Raw genomic sequence first — 17,464 nt, forward strand, 5'->3', positions numbered from 1 at the left:
GGATGGGTTGTGGGTCCCCCTGAGTTTGGGAAAGGGCGAGGACTAGAATGGTAAAATACCGTATACATATGGGTATTTGAAATTTAATCCTGCCTCCATTTAAGCTATGACTCAGGATGTTTTAAGGATCAAGGATAATGTTACCATTCATATAGGGTATATACGGTACCTACCAAATATCATACTGATGCATAAAGAAATGATCATGGAAAGCAGAGTCCTATTTGCTACAATGTATGTAAAGACACTTTTTAAATACCTCATTGCTTTTTTATAATGAAGATGTTCAGACTAATGCTGGACCCACTGCCAAAACGTCCATTGACTTTAAAGGGCCAAGGTTTAACCCTAGATTATTTACTAATTCATTTAGTCCATATTAACAACATTACCAAGAAGGAGGGAATAAGCCAAGTGAACCAAGAGATCTCCATTACATCACGTCACCTAAGATGTATTTGGGGCAGCAGTCACCTCAGGAATCCCAATATAGGAACGAACATACTTTCAGTTTCAATTGTCCTTTCACGTTTCTATGAAGGTACGTCTACACTGCAGCTCCCAGTCCCCGCAGATAGACACGCATGTGATAAAAATAGCCATGTGGACATGGCAGCCCAGGCTAGCTACCCAAGTTCAGACCCAGAGCTTGGGCTCGGACATGAGTAGCTAGCCCAAGCCAGCACCTGTGCCCCAACATCCACACTGCTATTTTTAGCACACTCAAGCAGAGCTAGTGCATGTCTGTCTGCCCAGACTGGGAAGCATGCTCCCAGCTCCTATGTAGGCATAGTTCTTTAACGGTAACTTAGGATAACAAAAAAGATTACTTAATCTCTTACTAACCTCTTTTTCCAATCCAGATTCTACAAAAAACAGTGAGAATCCACAGAAGTCATCTGAGTTACTACACCATGGTCTGCATTAAAATAGAAATAGGTTTTACAAAATGTATGCAATAAACTAACATAACAGAATGCAAAAATCATATGTTTCAGGTTGGATTCCATTGTTCACATAGCTAATGACTTGTTTAGCATGGCATAATGTTTTTCTGAACAGCTGGCAAAGCACTCTTAAGAGCCTTTACATTTCGACTATTTGGTTTTGCACTAGTGGTTTTGCACCAGTTTAGTTATCTCATGGTTGCAGCTCATGGATTTGCACCAGTTTAGTTATCCCTTTGGTAGTATAGTCATCAGTACAAAAGGAATCCAGTCTGAAACCTTCTTGGCTGGGTACCCTGTCATAAATACGACAGGGTAAAGAGAGGTGTTAGAGATGGATTAGAGATACTCAGTCACCCATGCCTTCACCCTGCAAATACCTGCCATTTATTGGGGATGGTTTGAGTACAAGTATATCAGCCTTGCCATAACCCAGAGGAAGGGATGGATGGCTCCCTCCCAATTGAAATCATTCTGTGTTTGTATAGCTCATAGGGATTTCTATGCTAAAATTCATTTTAAAAGATATAAAATGCAGCCCTCATATGCTTTTTACAGATATATTGTGCCAACTGCTGGGCCTGCTATTAGCACTGATACTCCATGTACCCTCAGTGAACCAGCCATGGGAGTCATATCTGCAGTGCTCCCAGCAGTTACCCATGTGCTCCTGACCTCTGCCTACATGTGTGCCCCAGCTGCCTCACCCCTCTGACCTTCCCACATTTCCTGTGACCTGTATTCAGCCCACTATTGTGTAATGTGCTGGGACAGTTAAAATGTTACAATTTCTTGTTTTCTCACAAATGAACATTTTTCTGTAACCTGGCTGAGAATTTCACAATGGAACTATATTATTAAGCTGTACTTTAATGCAAAAGAATTCCCACTGTACTCAAGTTAAAAACAAGCAAACGGCACACAAGCAAACAAAAAAAATTTTGAAAGGTGATGTTTACATGTAGCTTTAAAATTGGCAATGCAGGTTCTCTCTGGAGAAAAGGAGAGCTGCTTTTAAAACCTAGAAAAACAATTTTAAAAAGTACATACTTAGTCGAACTGAGACCCTCAATGGTCGACATCATTTCATCATAAATATCTTCTTCCATCCTTCCCTTCTGGGACGTATTTCTAAATAGAGAGAGAGAGAGAGAGAGAGACAGAAGATATTAAGCATCAAATCAATTTCTGGCTTATGAATGTGATGTATCTTTACTCAGACTTCCAAAACATGCTGTAGAATATATGCACAGTGTAGCTGTCACATACTGCAAAGGTTATTCATCATTGTCACTTAATTACAAATATCCTCAAAACTATATCAGAACAACAACATGATCTCCAAAATAAACCCAAGAAACTATTAAAACAAATATAAATAATTCCAATACTTTATTACACACTGAAGCCAAACTCAGGGCTTATCAAAGCAAAAATACAATTACCATATGTCAATTTTCTGAAAATTTTCAAACAAAACTTTTTAAAAACTACTGGGAATATTCTCAATTACTGCGAATACGAAAATCAAAAAGGAACGGCACACAAAAGTATAAATTTCTCTAAAGTTACCCTCCCTCCTTACACAAACAGCATCTCACTTACTTTCCTGTAAAAAGAAGGATATGGAGTCAGTGAGGAAATATGGGCATCCAGAGTGACAGAACAAGTACAGAAGTAAAAGGAGAAAGAAGGAACTCACTTATAGTTTACAAGTGAAGAGGTACATAACTGTTCTTGTCTAGATCCATGCAGACTAACACAGAGAGTAACACACATAATGTAATACAACAGCTCTAGCAGATTAACAATAATCAAATTAATCATTCAAGACAAAAATTATTTTGAAGGCAGCCTTTTGTCAAGGTGAAAAATCTCTTCCTAAAGAAGTTTTCATGAGAAGTCTCAAAGGCCAAATTTGGTGTGGTTGGTTATTCATGAGAGACATTAGCTGCAATATCCATCATTCAAAAAGAGTCAGCTCTAACCTAATAAAGCATAAGTGCAGCTAAGAAGCATCTTGTGATTAAATGCAACATTTAAAAATTGTACTTTATGAATTGTTCTACTGAAGATGAATATGCGGCCTGTATATGCAACCATGAGATATTTTAAATGTCTCAGACACCAGTTCATCTTAATATGATGTACCCTGCAAGCTGGATAACCATACAATAACTTCATCTAACAGAGTATGTATAAAGAAATGGCCAAAGCTTGCTATTGTGAATGAGAATAAAGAGGGGGTATAGAATGACTGCCTGGAAAAATTCTGTCACTGACAAGTTTGTGGGATGACTAGGTCACACCAGAACACAAGTAGGGCAACCAGTCGGGAACAAGTAAACCATGCAGAGCTCAAAACTAGTTTTAGGATTTTCAGGCTCATATAACCACTGTATTAGAGGGAGGATAGTCCAGCGGTTAGATATTTAGCCTAGGACCTGAGTTCAGTTCCCAGAGACCCCCTCCCGTGTCACTTTTGGGGGGAGGGATAGATCAGCGGTTTGAGCATTGGCCTGCTAAACCCAGAGTTGTGAGTTCAATCCTTGAGGGGGCCACTGAGGAATCTGGGGCAAAAATTGGGGATTGGTCCTGCTTTGACCAGGGGTTGGACAAGATGATCTCCTAGGTCCCTTCCAACCCTGATATTCCATGATTCTATGATTAAACACGTCTAATTTACAACCAAGTTATTCTTCAACCAAGATCCAATATTCTTCTTGCTAAACAGAAGCAGGTGCAGTGTATCTGAAATTGATCTAGAGTGAAAGAGTGGGGCAGGTACTGTTTTATTACTTCTTTGTACAGTGCCTACCACAATAGGTCTTCCTGCCAATCTAGGGTTTTTTGGTTTTTTTTTGTTTTAATAAAGTCACATAATTACAGTATGTCAAATTGTAATGGGACCACACAGTACATAATAACAGTGCTGGACTTACCTATCTGAAGTCTTTTGACGACCTGTAGAATGCAAAGGTATCTCCTAAACAAGAGGATTTGTGAGTGAGTTATACATTTCATAAACTGGAAAAAATATTTTACATGGCTGATAAGAGAAAGCTAGTTTGACACAGTGATACAGCACAAGTGGGAGGAACTCAACTGACAACTCATACTGCAGCACTTTGTTCCCCAGTAGGCAAGCAGACACAGAGGAGCTGCAGAGGTGTTGTGTACAACATTACATGGTATTTGATTAGCATATAAATATAGGTTAGCTGAGAGCAAGATGCATCTCTTTCATTTACTTTTCAGCACCAGAAGACCAAAGATTCAAACACCATACCGTAACTTGGTGTTATGTAAGCAGTGAGGGGGAAAGGAGATGCTGCAGAGTTAGAGATGCTATCCTTCAGAGGAGACATTAAAGTGAGATCTCTTTTGGGTCTACTGGGTCCTCAAGTGAAAGTTAAGATACAAAAAGGACAGAGGATAACTGTGATGCACTGGAGACAATATCACCTCTCTCAGTAAGATGAGCTTAATGGTTGGTTGATTTATTTACTTACAGTCATTGCACTCCCATGGCCCCGGATTCAGCAAAGCACTTAATTAAAATAAAGCCGGACATCAATAGAATTTACATGTGCACTAAAGTTAAGCAGGGGCTTAATTACTTGGCAGAATCAGGGCCTAAATTGCTACCTTTAAAATCCTCTCTGAAATTCCAGGAGTACGAAAAGGAGAATAAATCCTGTTTTATTCTTTCACGTTAGCACTGTCAAGATAATTAAGGTTCCCATTGGGAAAAGCAGTCGTGGCCCCCTCCAGACTGGGGCTACGCTTTAAACTGATCCAGAAACTGAAGCTGGTGCAGGATGCAGCAATCCTTTTGTTACATGATTAACCGTTCCATTCATCCTGTGCTCAGTTATCTGCACTGGCCCATTCATTTCTGGGTTGATTCCATGGTGTGGTTATATGATCACTGGTGTATGTGTATGTTGCCTTCCTGCTTCCTACTCCCTATCCCTGTTTTGTTTTCTGGTGCCCTCTCCCTGAACTCAGTGTTTCTATTCCTGCTTAAGGCTGTGGGTGTGTATGCATTGCACTGGGCGTCACACCCCCCTCCCACCCACCCACCCACCCACACACCATGCAGTGCCAATCCAACCATCACCTTTCTTCGTCTCCCACTTGGAGCTGAGGAGTCACTGCTGACACTTTCTCTGTGGTTCAGGTGGGCAAAGGGCCTGGCTGCTCCCCAGGACTCCAAATAACGTGTCATACGGACAGAGGCGCGCATCTTCAGCCCATCGTTCACTCGTGTTTTAGGGAGATGATTATTCAACGTCTGCTGTTTTGACTAAAAGTAAGAGACACACACATTTACATACCAAAAAAAAAGTACACAGCACTCTGAAGCTCTGTTGGATTGTACCTGAGAGCCACACAACTACGTAGGACCTTGGTTTCCAGGGACATGGCACTACATACATCAGCCAGAGTGCCATCCTTGATTCCCCATCCCCGGTCTCGTTTAACTCTAGTTTAAGCAAATCATAACAAACTGAATTGCCTGATTTCAGAGTAACAGCCATGTTAGTCTGTATTCGCAAAAAGAAAAGGAGTACTTGTGGCACCTTAGAGACTAACCAATTTATTTGAGCATAAGCTTTCGTGAGCTGAAGTGAGCTGTAGCTCACGAAAGCTTATGCTCAAATAAATTGGTTAGTCTTTGAATTGCCTGAGGTTCCCTGCTTTGAAAACTGCTCTGATTCAACCTTCTCGCTTTCTGGACCATGTGTAGCATCATCAGAGATCACAGAGCCTTGCAGACAGATGAAGGGGTTTCCTCACTGTCAGAGGAAAGTCAAGGTAGAATGAGACCATAAGCACGAGGTCTTGGGTACATGACACAGAGGGACCCACACAATGGTTGGGAGGAAGCTGGACAGAGTTCTATGAAGCTCAGCCCTGGATTGCAACAGAGATTATGTCCTTCTGCCATGGACGTGTAGCAAAGGAACATATAAAGCCTCATAACGTCCTTTCATGTGACCAAAAGCAGCTAACACATTAGGAATAACTGGTGTAATAACAGCATCAGATCTCAGATAGTGCACTGATGAATAAGCATATCCTCACATTTTAGGCATCTCCAGGAGTGCAAGACCCATTTTAATGGAGGTATATCAGATCCCGCTGAGTATACACACAGCATAGTATGCCAGTAAAAATCTAATCACAGAATAGCGTAAAGCACCCGATCACCTGCATGTCTTTGTAGTATCCAGTCTGTAATTTAAAATAGCTAAAGAAGATCATTTGATTTGTTTTCTGCTAATTCTTTTTCTTTCCAATCTTTGGATACTTGGATTTAAAGGGAATTACGTGGCCCCATAGTTACTAATTACAGGGAGATAAAAATTTGCATACTGCTTCAAGCTATTATTAATCAATGAGATTGTACAGGGATCACTTGATGATTGCCCTGTTCTGTTCATTCGCTTTGAAGCATCTGGCATTGGCCACTGTCGGAAGACAGGATACTAGACTAGATGGACCTTTGGTCTGACCCAGTGTGGCCATTCTTATGTGATTATCTTGTGATTACTTGGAAGTTGTAAAAATAAGTACCACACAAACAACTTCACCTCCCCATAAAGCTGGGGGGGGGGTAGCGGGGGGGGGAGAGAAAGAGATTACATTACCTTAGAAATGTTATGTACCTTTTAAAAAAATAGCACATCTGACAACTGCATTGTATTTGTATACAACATGTCTGTCGGGAGGTGTATCTAGGTATGGTAATAAGTACTAGACACCAAGCATGCAAGAGAAAAAGCAGGTTGTTATTTATTCAACATTTCATAGAATTTCGAACTCTCAATTGTTCGCTGAACACACACTGATATTTTGGTCTCCGTAAAAAAGCATGATTATGGTCAGAAATGTGATCTGTGAAAAAGGCACCTTTCTTACCCAATAGAGCAGTCATCCAGCTCTGTATATTCATAGTCCTATCTGTTTGCCTTACTGACCAAGATAAAATTCTGCTCTCAGTACCACCTTCAGAGAAATTAATAGCACTTAAACAAGCAGAACTAAGGATATAATTTAGAGCTATGGAAGAGGGAGTTCAATTCTATTCTGGCTGAGGTATTAACTGTAAACTAAATTTTAACTACAGACTCTTTACTACTGATGACGCATAAGGGAGAAAGGACCCAGCTTGGTTTTAGATCTCAAGTGGATTTTTCAGGACTAGCAGTTTAGGGACAAAAAACAAAAATATATTTTCACTTGGGGCTTGTCTAGACTGAGAAAATTTAACCTGGAACATTCTATGGTGCGTTTTTATTTTCCCCCAAAACGCTTTTCAGAATACCAGTTTAACTGCACGGTGGGTGGCAAAGATCATATTCTTTAAATTACAAACAGTTTGAATGGCCTGTTCTGGCAGTATTGCTGAAGAGACAAATTTGAAAAATGGCCCATGACAGTTCATATCCCCACATTCACCATTTTTACAAAACTCTTTTGTAAAATGATTTTGTACAAAATGCCTTATGAGAGATCATTTGAAAACTCATAATCTGTTGATCATTATTGTCCTGGTAAAATGTGTATGACAATGTTGTATGTAAAATTGCATGTCTACTGTATGACATTCCTGAGACACGTTCCCATTTCAAGAAAGCAGGCACAAACCAGTTCCTCAGAGACAAAAGGCAAACTGACGCCTCAGCCAACAAAATGTCAACAAAATGAAATGGACTACCATCCAGCTAAGCAGCCATTCTTTGGCAGGAAAAAGGGTGTGAGCAAGAAATGTACAACTTGGCAAAGGAACAGCTGGAAGTTCCCGTGCAATCAGACTTTGTCTCCTGAGCCGCAGCTGGAGAGGATTTTCAGAGAAGAGAATTGCTATAAGAAAGGGGAGCAAACTCCCCAGATCTCTCTCTTCATTTCTACTCACAGCATCGACGACAACACTTGAAAGATAAAGGAAACATCATCGGACTGGGGAGAGATCCTGGCTGAAAGATGCAGCCAGTAAGACTGATAGAACATACGGTGAGAGAGCTCCACCAGACCCACCCTTCCCACACTCTCTGCAAACACATTCTGCAGTGAGAGGAGCTCCTTAAAGCTGCCTACATTCCCTCCCTGCTCCAGTAGTAATGCCTAATGTAGCTAGCCACAGTAGTAGCTCATGGGACCTGGCTGGGGACTCGGGCAGCTGCTTCACTCACCAGCATAAATTTCTTGCTCCCAAGGTACTCAGCTCAACCACAAGATACACCAAGTGGTAACTCCACCCCAAGGTGCATGTAGATTTCAGCTGAGTTAGAGGAATGTGGGGGAGAAAAGAGGGGAAGTAACCAGAGCAGGAGGACCTAAAAACAAACAACAGCTGGGGGAAGGGCGGGGTGGGGGTGGAGGGGAGAAAGGTGGCTCCTAGCAGATTTAGAAAGTTTCTGACGGATGCTCTAAGTGTCTGCATGCTCTGGTCTGGCTATTCATTTTTCTTACTTCTATCTATTAAATGGGAATTTAATAGCAAACTGCAGCACTTCAGTATGATCAGTGTTTAAAGAATGGCTTCCAGGGCTATTGACCCAGAATACAGAAATGAGTGAGTTACTCATGGAGGTTATATAAAAGCATCCTAGATAGAAAGCCTAATCAAAACAACAAAGATAACAAAATCTTCTTCAGAGTCTCTACTACCTGAGCCACAGAACTCCTATCGGGGGAACATAAGAACAGCAAGAGCTGGGTTTCAACAGGAACAAAACTTTCATATTTCCGAGGGCATAACAAAGAAGGATCAGTAGTACCAGTCAACAGGGTCTGTGTACAAGAAAAAGCTACAGAAGCCAAGCTCTAGGCATATTACTTCCATAAGCAAAATGGCAAATGTTCACTCACAGTCATCCAGTTAATTAACAGTTTTGCTATCAACAGTTAATTAACTTTTTGCTACCCTAGATGGATGTCTGTTCTGTCTGCAGTGCTGAGCCAGCCCCGACTGCACTAGCATACTCAGGGAAGCTCAGGATTGACTGCAAGGGCACGTAATCCACGCTCGGGGATCCCAATGAAATACAGGAACTGTTGGGTTTCATTGCAATAAACTTCACAAGCCAAGCTCTGGATGTGACATAGCAGAGCCCAGTCTCAGCTGGTATTACAGGAGTGCCCCAGATTCTCTTCTTTTGAGTCTTTATTCGCTTTTCATCATAAAACTCTCAAAACTGTTAAACACCCAAGTGGCTTATTTTGCTTGTTTACAGATAGCCAGCGAAAAGCATGAACTATAGGAGGAGAATTAGATGCATCCTTTTGTCTCATTTGTAACGCTAGCACTTCATCCGACAATGGAGTGTATTGGGGTAATAATGAAAGATAGTGAATAGCGTGAACTATTGAGGAAGGGCTAATGGTGATGAAGCCCCAGCTTGGCACTAATTCAGAGATCAATCACACTAGAGAACCCTTGTAGATATGGATTATTTTCCACTTCTGGCACACAAGAGGAGGACTGAGGAAGGCTTTAAGGAACAAAGAGGATCTCTGTTGGGCAGACAGTCTCAGTAGTTAACAAGTATTCATGTGTGACCATCACCCTTGAACATCCCTTTCTGGGGACAGCAGTAATAAATGAATGGTTAACATTTGGCTACTGAGACATCTATGGTGAAGCTACTTGTATGTCCTACACTGAACGCTATTTAAAACAAGCTTTCCTTCAAAGAGAACAGGCAGATCAATTTCATAATTATTTGCTTTAGGAGCTTCAGACATTTTTGAGATGGACTTTATGGCAGAGTTTTTCCTTTGAAATTCAGGATTATTATATAGTTTAGCTTTATGCAAAGCCTTTATCCTGAAACTGCTTTGCATGACACACACACATCAAATAATAGATACGCATGCATTTTTGTCCCTCTCTAGTAGCTGGCCCACGTAAGACATTTGTAAGTCAGCTATTGCCTTCAAGCTACTGGACCTTTAACTCAAACAGTACAGGCACATGCTTTTAGATCCAGAGGTCCTACATTCAAACCACACAGATGACCCATATTCTCTCTTTCTCACACACACACAAATAATATTCCTGAACTAAAACACACACACACACACACACACATTTTAAATGTAGACACATACCCTTGGGTCAATCACCAAGTAGGTTTTGATGTTCATTGCTTTAAGGTATGGGTCTCTCAGGTGTCCATTCCCTTCTTCCACTTCGTAAGCTTTGCCTAGGTGATTTAGCGTTGCTTCAGTGATGTGTACACGACTAGAGTGGGGAAAAAGAACAAAAGGCCTAAACATTCACGGAAAGGTCAGTTTAAGCAACTCATTTACATTTCAACAGCTTTGGCAGATGACTCCAGGATCCTGACAGCAGTTCAAACAGTATTGCTTATTTATGATCCTTCATGGTACATTATACAATACAACTTTATTTGTGTTGCATCTTTCATACCATGTGTATCCCAAAACACGTGCTGGTACTAAGTAATACATGAAAGTAAATAGCAGAGGGATAGAGAAATTAAGAGGTGCAGGCAAGGTAGAAGAAATATCATCAATGAAGATTTGATGACTGACAAGGCAAAGAGACAAAGGAAGGTTGTTCCAGATGACAGGAGCTTCAGAGAATGCGCTCTCTCTCTCTCTCACAAACAAAACAATAGTTAAAACTGTGTGGAGGGATGAGTCCTGTGCTAGACAGGCAGAAGGAATATCAGCAAAGTGGACTGAAGTAAATCCATGGAAGGTTTAACAACAAGGAGGGCAATTCTGAACATGTATTTTTTTCCTGGAGAGAGAAATCAGAAGCACAGCAGCAACAGTGCAGGTCTCTGAATAGGATCTGCTAATACTCCCATGCATTCATTCTGATCACAGGAGCCTTGTCTTGAATATTTCGTTGCACCAGGTAATCACATGGAATCAGGTGTTTGTGCAACCCCCTTCTATAGAATTGCACAATAAAAGACATTCCAAATAATTAAATGTATTAATATAATAAAATAACAATTATGATCCTTTCACTTATATGCTTCTCTGTAGCTACAGATTTACCCTATTTTATAGATGGAGTAATTTAGGCAGAGAGAGGTTAAATAGTCTGTCCAAGGTCACACAATGAATCAAATACAGAGCTGGGAAGAGAACCCAGTCACTGACTTTAAAATGGAGTTTGTGAGAGGGTTCTGATGGCTTACCCGATTACAGCAAGGAGGAGGTTAAGGGCAGTTCCCCACTCCCTTTCCCTGCACATGTGCTCAATGGAAGGGTTGGAGACTGCTGACCAATCAGATTTCCCAGGAGGAAAGGTAGCTCTTTGGGAGTCAATAGGTGAGAATGCCTTGGAGCAGGGAGGGCTGAATCCAGTCCTGACTGCACCTAGGGTGACCAGATGTCCCAATTTTATAGGGACAGTCCCAATTTTGGGGTCTTTTTCTTATATAGGCTCTTATTACGCCCCACCCCCATCCCGATTTTTCACATTTGCTGTCTGGTCACCCTAACTGCACCTGACCCCACAGCGACTAGAGATGTTTCTGTTTTATTTACTGGTAACTGGCCTATGAGACTATTTTGCTGCAATTCTTACCTCAGCTTTAACCAGCCTAAGAGGACTTTCTAAAATGAAATTTTATAAGATGCCCTAAATCATTATGTGTGTCCAGTAGCAATTGTAAAATGCTAGGTGACACCCCAAAATTAACCAGGGCTTATTTAGATTCAGTCTCCCATTCAGCAAATTCTTTAGGGATTTCCAATAGATTGGAAGCATTCAAATGCAACATCTGTTAGACAGTATCTTGACTGAAGAGTTTGCTCAGCTGCATATGACGATTAACAACATCAGATGCTTTTTAAAGCCTACAGAATAAATGCAGCACACTTCAGACCTTGATGCAAGTATGTCTTCTGTCCTTCACTTAAACTCCCATTGTAAAGTAAAGGTCAGTATCATACGGACTATATTGTTTATAAGATTACAATTGTCAGGTCACAACAAGAGCTGGTCATAAAAGTTTTTCTATATATTTAGAAACAAGAAAGGAAATATTTAGACAATTTCTGAAATGATTAAGGGAGCTTTATTTGCTCATGGACATTACTTGAGCCTCACTGAAAAAGGGACAGGCATATAATGCCAACTGCAGCCTCAATGCCGTTTTTGGTCACTTCCACAAAAGGGTAAATATACTCTCCCCTCCTCACCCAGCCTTGAAGACAAAGAGGCTACTTGCAGTAAGGATTGCAGGGCTGGGCCTAAACTAGTCAATGTTTTTTAAGTCAGCCTGGTCTTCAGATGAACAAAAAAAGCTATTAAGCTAAATTACAACAAGAGTGACGTTTCAAAGGTTACGGTAAAACACGTTCTGATCTTTCAGACACATGCAGAAATGGCCATCAGTAACCAGCTCAGCAACACCAAAAGCTTTCAAAAAATCATTCAGAAGCACAGAAAAGAAAGGAGGTCACATTACTATGATACAAATAACTCTGCTCTAGGTCAGAAGCTCATGTTTCCATAGAAAAATGGCTATTTGGGTACACCTCAAAGTATTTTTGGCTGCATTTGTACAGGGACACTGAAAATTGAGAACTTTAAAAAAAAAAAAATTCACCAGTAAACCAATAACCAAATACACCTGCAGATCATTTGCAATAGCTATTACATTGTACAGAGAAAAAAATCAGATAGCAAGCAAAAAAGAAACTCCACACCCTACAGTAAAATGAACAAACATAGTCAATTTGGCATATAATTCTGTTATAGTGTGGGGTTTTCCATAGTGCTCAGTGTCTGCCTAGCTACTCCCCATGAAATAAAACTTCCATTGACTGTAGTGACAGCAAACTTAGCAAACACTGTGTGCTTATGGGAATCTCACTCACGCTGTATTTTCTTCACAGGAGCTGTGTAACAAGCAGCCTCCCTGTGAGGCTACGCCATAACCCCTGTGACACAAAATGTCCCCTTTTGTCAAGTAGTGTAAATTTTGAACCCCATGATGACCCAGTGCTACGCACACGTAGAAAGTGCAGTATTACACGGTGCTATTTCAGCACCAGCGGGCCAACCCAAACCAGTCGTAATATTAAACAGAGAATTAAACATACGCTTGTAGAAGGGAACAGAGCCATCAAAGCTTTATGATGTGGTTATGGTCCTAAAATGGACTGTAAAAATGCACCTTCTGACTCCCTCACTGTATTTGGAGTCATGCTAGCTTGCTTTACAGGCAAAAAAAAAAAAATCTTTACAATTCTGTACTCCTGTTAGCATTGCAGAGTCAACAGAGCACACAAGCAGTGTGCTCGATTCTACTGCGGCTGGCACATCACAGCCACAACTGGTAACTAAGCAATTACTTTACATTCTGGCTCAGCCACCTTCACCAGTAGACAACTCAACTTTCAGATTCCCTGTTGAGTCTGCAGGGCTCTTTCTCCATTAGTAAACCCATTTTACTACTCTAAGCTGAGCAATCTGTAGTGACTCAGGCAGGTGGTAACAAGGAACCACCCCTCAAGACCGAGCTATGCTTTAAGGGTTTTTTTAATGGCAATCGTAGATTTATATACTTGTCATTCCACAAAACATTGATAGATTTGCACAGGCTATGAAAGCCCCAGAAAATTACAGAATCATTTGGGGTGGAAGAGGGAAGGGACAGAATCAACTTCCTTGGTCCTGTACAGGCTGGAGAAAAAAAACAGAAAACAAAAACAGGTTTCTTTGATAAATCCTGTCCATAGTGCATGCTCTATCTCTCACTCTCTCTTGAAAGCAGCAGCTATAAAGTATCATCTTCTGAGATAATGCTGTAAATTACAAAACTAAAACCCCATAAGTGTATCTCTAGATTACACAAGCATCTGACTCAAGGTAATAAAATTGCTGTTCTAATCCATTTTAGACAGAAGTAGCATGGTTCAATGGCTAGGACGCTGGCTGAGAGCCAGGAGACCGGGCTTTCATTTCTAGCCCTCCCACACACCTGCTGTGTAGTTTGGACAGGTCACTGCACTTCCTCATGCCTTTGTTCCCTCTTCAATATTGGTTTCTCTTGTCTGTTTAGACTTTAAACTCTTTTGGGCAGGGCATGTCTCTTACTACATGTACGTACAGAGCCCAGCACAAAGGGGCCCAGCCCTCAGTTGGGGCATTTAGGTCCTACTGTAATTCAAACAGTTAATAATACGAGTGTGTGCAAGCCCAGGACATCTTTATTTGTTTTGTTTTTTAAAAACAGAATTTGGGGTATTTTATAATCACAATTTCAAATATTACATACACTGCAACACAGAAAAACACTAAGTTGGTATTCTTTCTGAATAAGGGAAATACTAAATGGTTGTGTTTTAAAGAATATTTACATTTCATGTTATTTTTAGTAAGTATCTCAGATAGGCAGCTTGAACTAATGGATAGACCACTGCACTGGGAGTCTGGAGACCTACGTTCTATTCCCAAATTCCACACTGCCCAGCTGGGTGATGTCAGGCAGGTCACTTTACACCTCTGCCTCAGTTCCCCCAACTATAAAAATATATAAACATGCTTACTACCTTCTTTATTAAAGTGCTGTGTGATCTATAGATCAAAAGTGCTATTAATTATTATTATTAATTATTATAGACAAACTACACACAAACCTACTGTTTATACATCATAAGGCTGCATTTTTATCTCGGTTTTCTGGATCTCTCTCTAGATAAATGTATCACTCACACTTGATTTAAATCATCAGTAGAAACACTAAGTAAATATACAGCCTTGTATTGCCTACAGAAGCTGTGTATGTGTTTTCATCTCAATTCACAAATACAGATATAATATATCTTAATGTACAACTTGAATCAAGTCAGTTAGCATATAATAAAACACAGTTTCAGGGATTCAAGAAAGGTCAAGAGCTATATAAGAGCATTATATCTCACATAAGATCAGAGTTCTATGGATTAGGTGAGAAATTATTTAGAGACAAACATTTTTCACTGTAGAACTGGACAGACATTTTTGCCGATTTCAAACCTTCATTATTTAAAATAAGTGTAGCACCCCAACACAATATAATGAAATATTGAAATAATATAAAAATGATCACTGTAGAACTGAAGAAACAGCCAAAACAAATATTCTTACCCAGGTATTCCTGAGGATTCCATACGATTAGCTAAGGAAACATCATGAGACCACACATCATACTGCCATTTCCGGAGTCCAATCACGCCACAAAGCACATTCCCAGAATGGATACCAACTCTCATACTGATGTCCACTCCAGTGGCTTCTTTCACTTGTCTTGGGGGAAAGGGGCAGAGGGGAGAAAAATCAGAATATAAGCTATCTGCCCCACATATATACATTACTTACTCGGGTTTGATTTCCTCCACTCACTAAAAAGCAGGTGTGAAACTTAGAATTGCTGAAGACAGGAGGGGGAAAAAATGTGGTGATTTATTAAAAGTATCCAAAGATTTTATGGAGACTTCCTCTGATTTGTGCATCTGAAGCTTTTCTAATTTTATTGTATAGAATAATACCGTTACTATGGTCTCCCGAATACAGGGTAGACAAATAGATTGATTCTCAGCTCACAGCACAGCGATTCAGAACAGCAATTAAGATTAGAATACACACAAGGCTCATTTTCATAATGAAAAGAAACATGCACTTAGGATGGGATTGTCAAAGCCCTAGGAAGTGGTCTAACTCTGCTCCTACTGAAGTCAATGGGTACAATGTTAAGCCAACTTTTGGCTACCCCTTGGCACTGTCACAGCTAAAATATACAAGAAAGGAGAATTAAATCCTAGGAACTTAAATGTAATTTACACCCAAAAAAAACATTTTGTGTTATGTGGATGTTAGGCTGCTGCTAGAGTTTAAATGTTGTGAAGTGTTCTTAAACACATGTCCTTTCTATTCATGCTGGGGTTAATAGAGGTTGTAGGTGGTCTCATGGCAGTATTTGAAAGAGTTGGCAGTAACTTCAGTTGTCCTAGCCAACTTTCTTCTCTTTAATATAAGCAACAACATAGTTTAATTACCTTCACCGCTGAAATTTAAGCCTGAACATAAGATGGTGCTGGAACGTAATCGTAATAACTAGTCAATCCATTCTCACTGTGTAACCTTAGAATGAAACGTTACAGAATCCCACATTATTGTGGGAAGGGAACCATACCTTTGCATTACCACCTTGACACCTGACCTTGCACTCCTTGTGCATCCAAATCTGCATTCCTTCTGCACACAAGGAATGCAAGACCAGGCCTGGTACACTACCCTTTTCTCCTCCTCAATACATTTTGTGTGCTAAGCAATAGAAATAATAAAAGATATGGTGACTGCTCTAGATATGTGGAAACAACTCTTTTTAAACCAAAAATAAAGGGGGCTTGTCTATATAGCACTGTCAAAGTGCATTATACGAGTGTGATTTGTAGAGCACAACACATCAGAGTGCTTTAACTGCACTGCGTAGATCCTGCTGGCATGCTCTAAAAGGTGTCTAGTTCATGCTAATGTAGACCCTCCAGCAGGGTCTACATGGGGCAGTTTAAGCACAACACATCAAAGTGCTTTATAAATTACACCCCTCTGATTGCACCAGGCAGGCAAGCCCAAAGGAATACTATCATCATCAAGCAGACTTTGCTATTTTTGGTCTTATGGATTTATGATAAATCATGTATAACTAAAAATAATAAATTGGCCTTAAAGTATTTCATTCAGCATTTTATTCTCTTCTGATTTCATCTCCTTCCTATATAAGCCATGGAGACCCATGATGTTCTGCTCTCATAATACATACTTTGTTTATAGAAAAGAGGCTGGAGCCATTCGAACTTGACACATGCAAAATGAAATAGTGTAAGTGATACAATAGTTAGTGAATCCACTCTAGACTGTCCACACAAAAGACTAAGAACGATCTTACCCAATGGCTTCATGACCTTTTTAAAAAAAAAAAAATCCCAGCCCTACATTTCTAAGGTGCTTGTCTATTTTCTGAGTGTCTATAGGTTAAAAAGTCCTTTTTACAGAATACATACTTTATAGCTTCACACATGTCGAGTCCCATTTTCACACAGTTCCGGGCATGAACTGGTAAGGACACAGGTAGGCCTGAGACACAGTAATAACAGTCTCCCAGAATTTTTATTCTCATGCATTCATTTTCCTGAAAAATAAGGAGAAAGAAACATAACAGGAAAAAAGCACTGCTTATATGCATCAGTACATACCCAGAGTACGTAACAGGAGACATCACTTGTTAATGTCACTTTGAGAAAAGTTAGGCAGGAGATGGTAATAGCTCATCTTAATTAATTAGCCTCTTACAGTTTGTATGGCAACTTCCACCTTCTCTGTGTGTATGTATAAATATACCTTCTTACTATATGTTCCATTCTATGCAGCCGATGAAGTGAGCTGTAGCCCACAAAAGGTTATGCTCAAATAAATTGGTTAGTCTCTAAGGTGCCACAAGTCCTCCTGTTCTTTTTGCGGAGACAGACTA

At 40.2% G+C, this 17,464-nt stretch overlaps 1 protein-coding gene across 3 annotated transcripts in view; it reads right to left on the bottom strand.

Annotated features, from left to right (window-relative positions):
* The window catches only part of ADCY7 (adenylate cyclase 7), a 119,718-nt gene that overhangs the window by 19,648 nt on the left and 82,606 nt on the right, over positions 1–17,464 (bottom strand). For all 3 annotated transcript variants that reach the window (XM_077831520.1, XM_077831519.1, XM_077831521.1), the window contains 7 exons: positions 16,998–17,125; positions 15,082–15,240; positions 10,071–10,203; positions 5,071–5,256; positions 3,890–3,933; positions 1,998–2,078; positions 847–919 (listed from right to left, as the gene is read on the bottom strand). In XM_077831520.1, coding sequence (XP_077687646.1) covers positions 847–919; positions 1,998–2,078; positions 3,890–3,933; positions 5,071–5,256; positions 10,071–10,203; positions 15,082–15,240; positions 16,998–17,125 — 804 coding nt within the window. The remainder of the gene's footprint in view (positions 1–846; positions 920–1,997; positions 2,079–3,889; positions 3,934–5,070; positions 5,257–10,070; positions 10,204–15,081; positions 15,241–16,997; positions 17,126–17,464) is intronic.

The sequence above is a fragment of the Eretmochelys imbricata genome, chromosome 12, assembly GCF_965152235.1.
Source record: "Eretmochelys imbricata isolate rEreImb1 chromosome 12, rEreImb1.hap1, whole genome shotgun sequence".
In the NCBI taxonomy this organism is placed as follows: domain Eukaryota; kingdom Metazoa; phylum Chordata; order Testudines; family Cheloniidae; genus Eretmochelys; species Eretmochelys imbricata.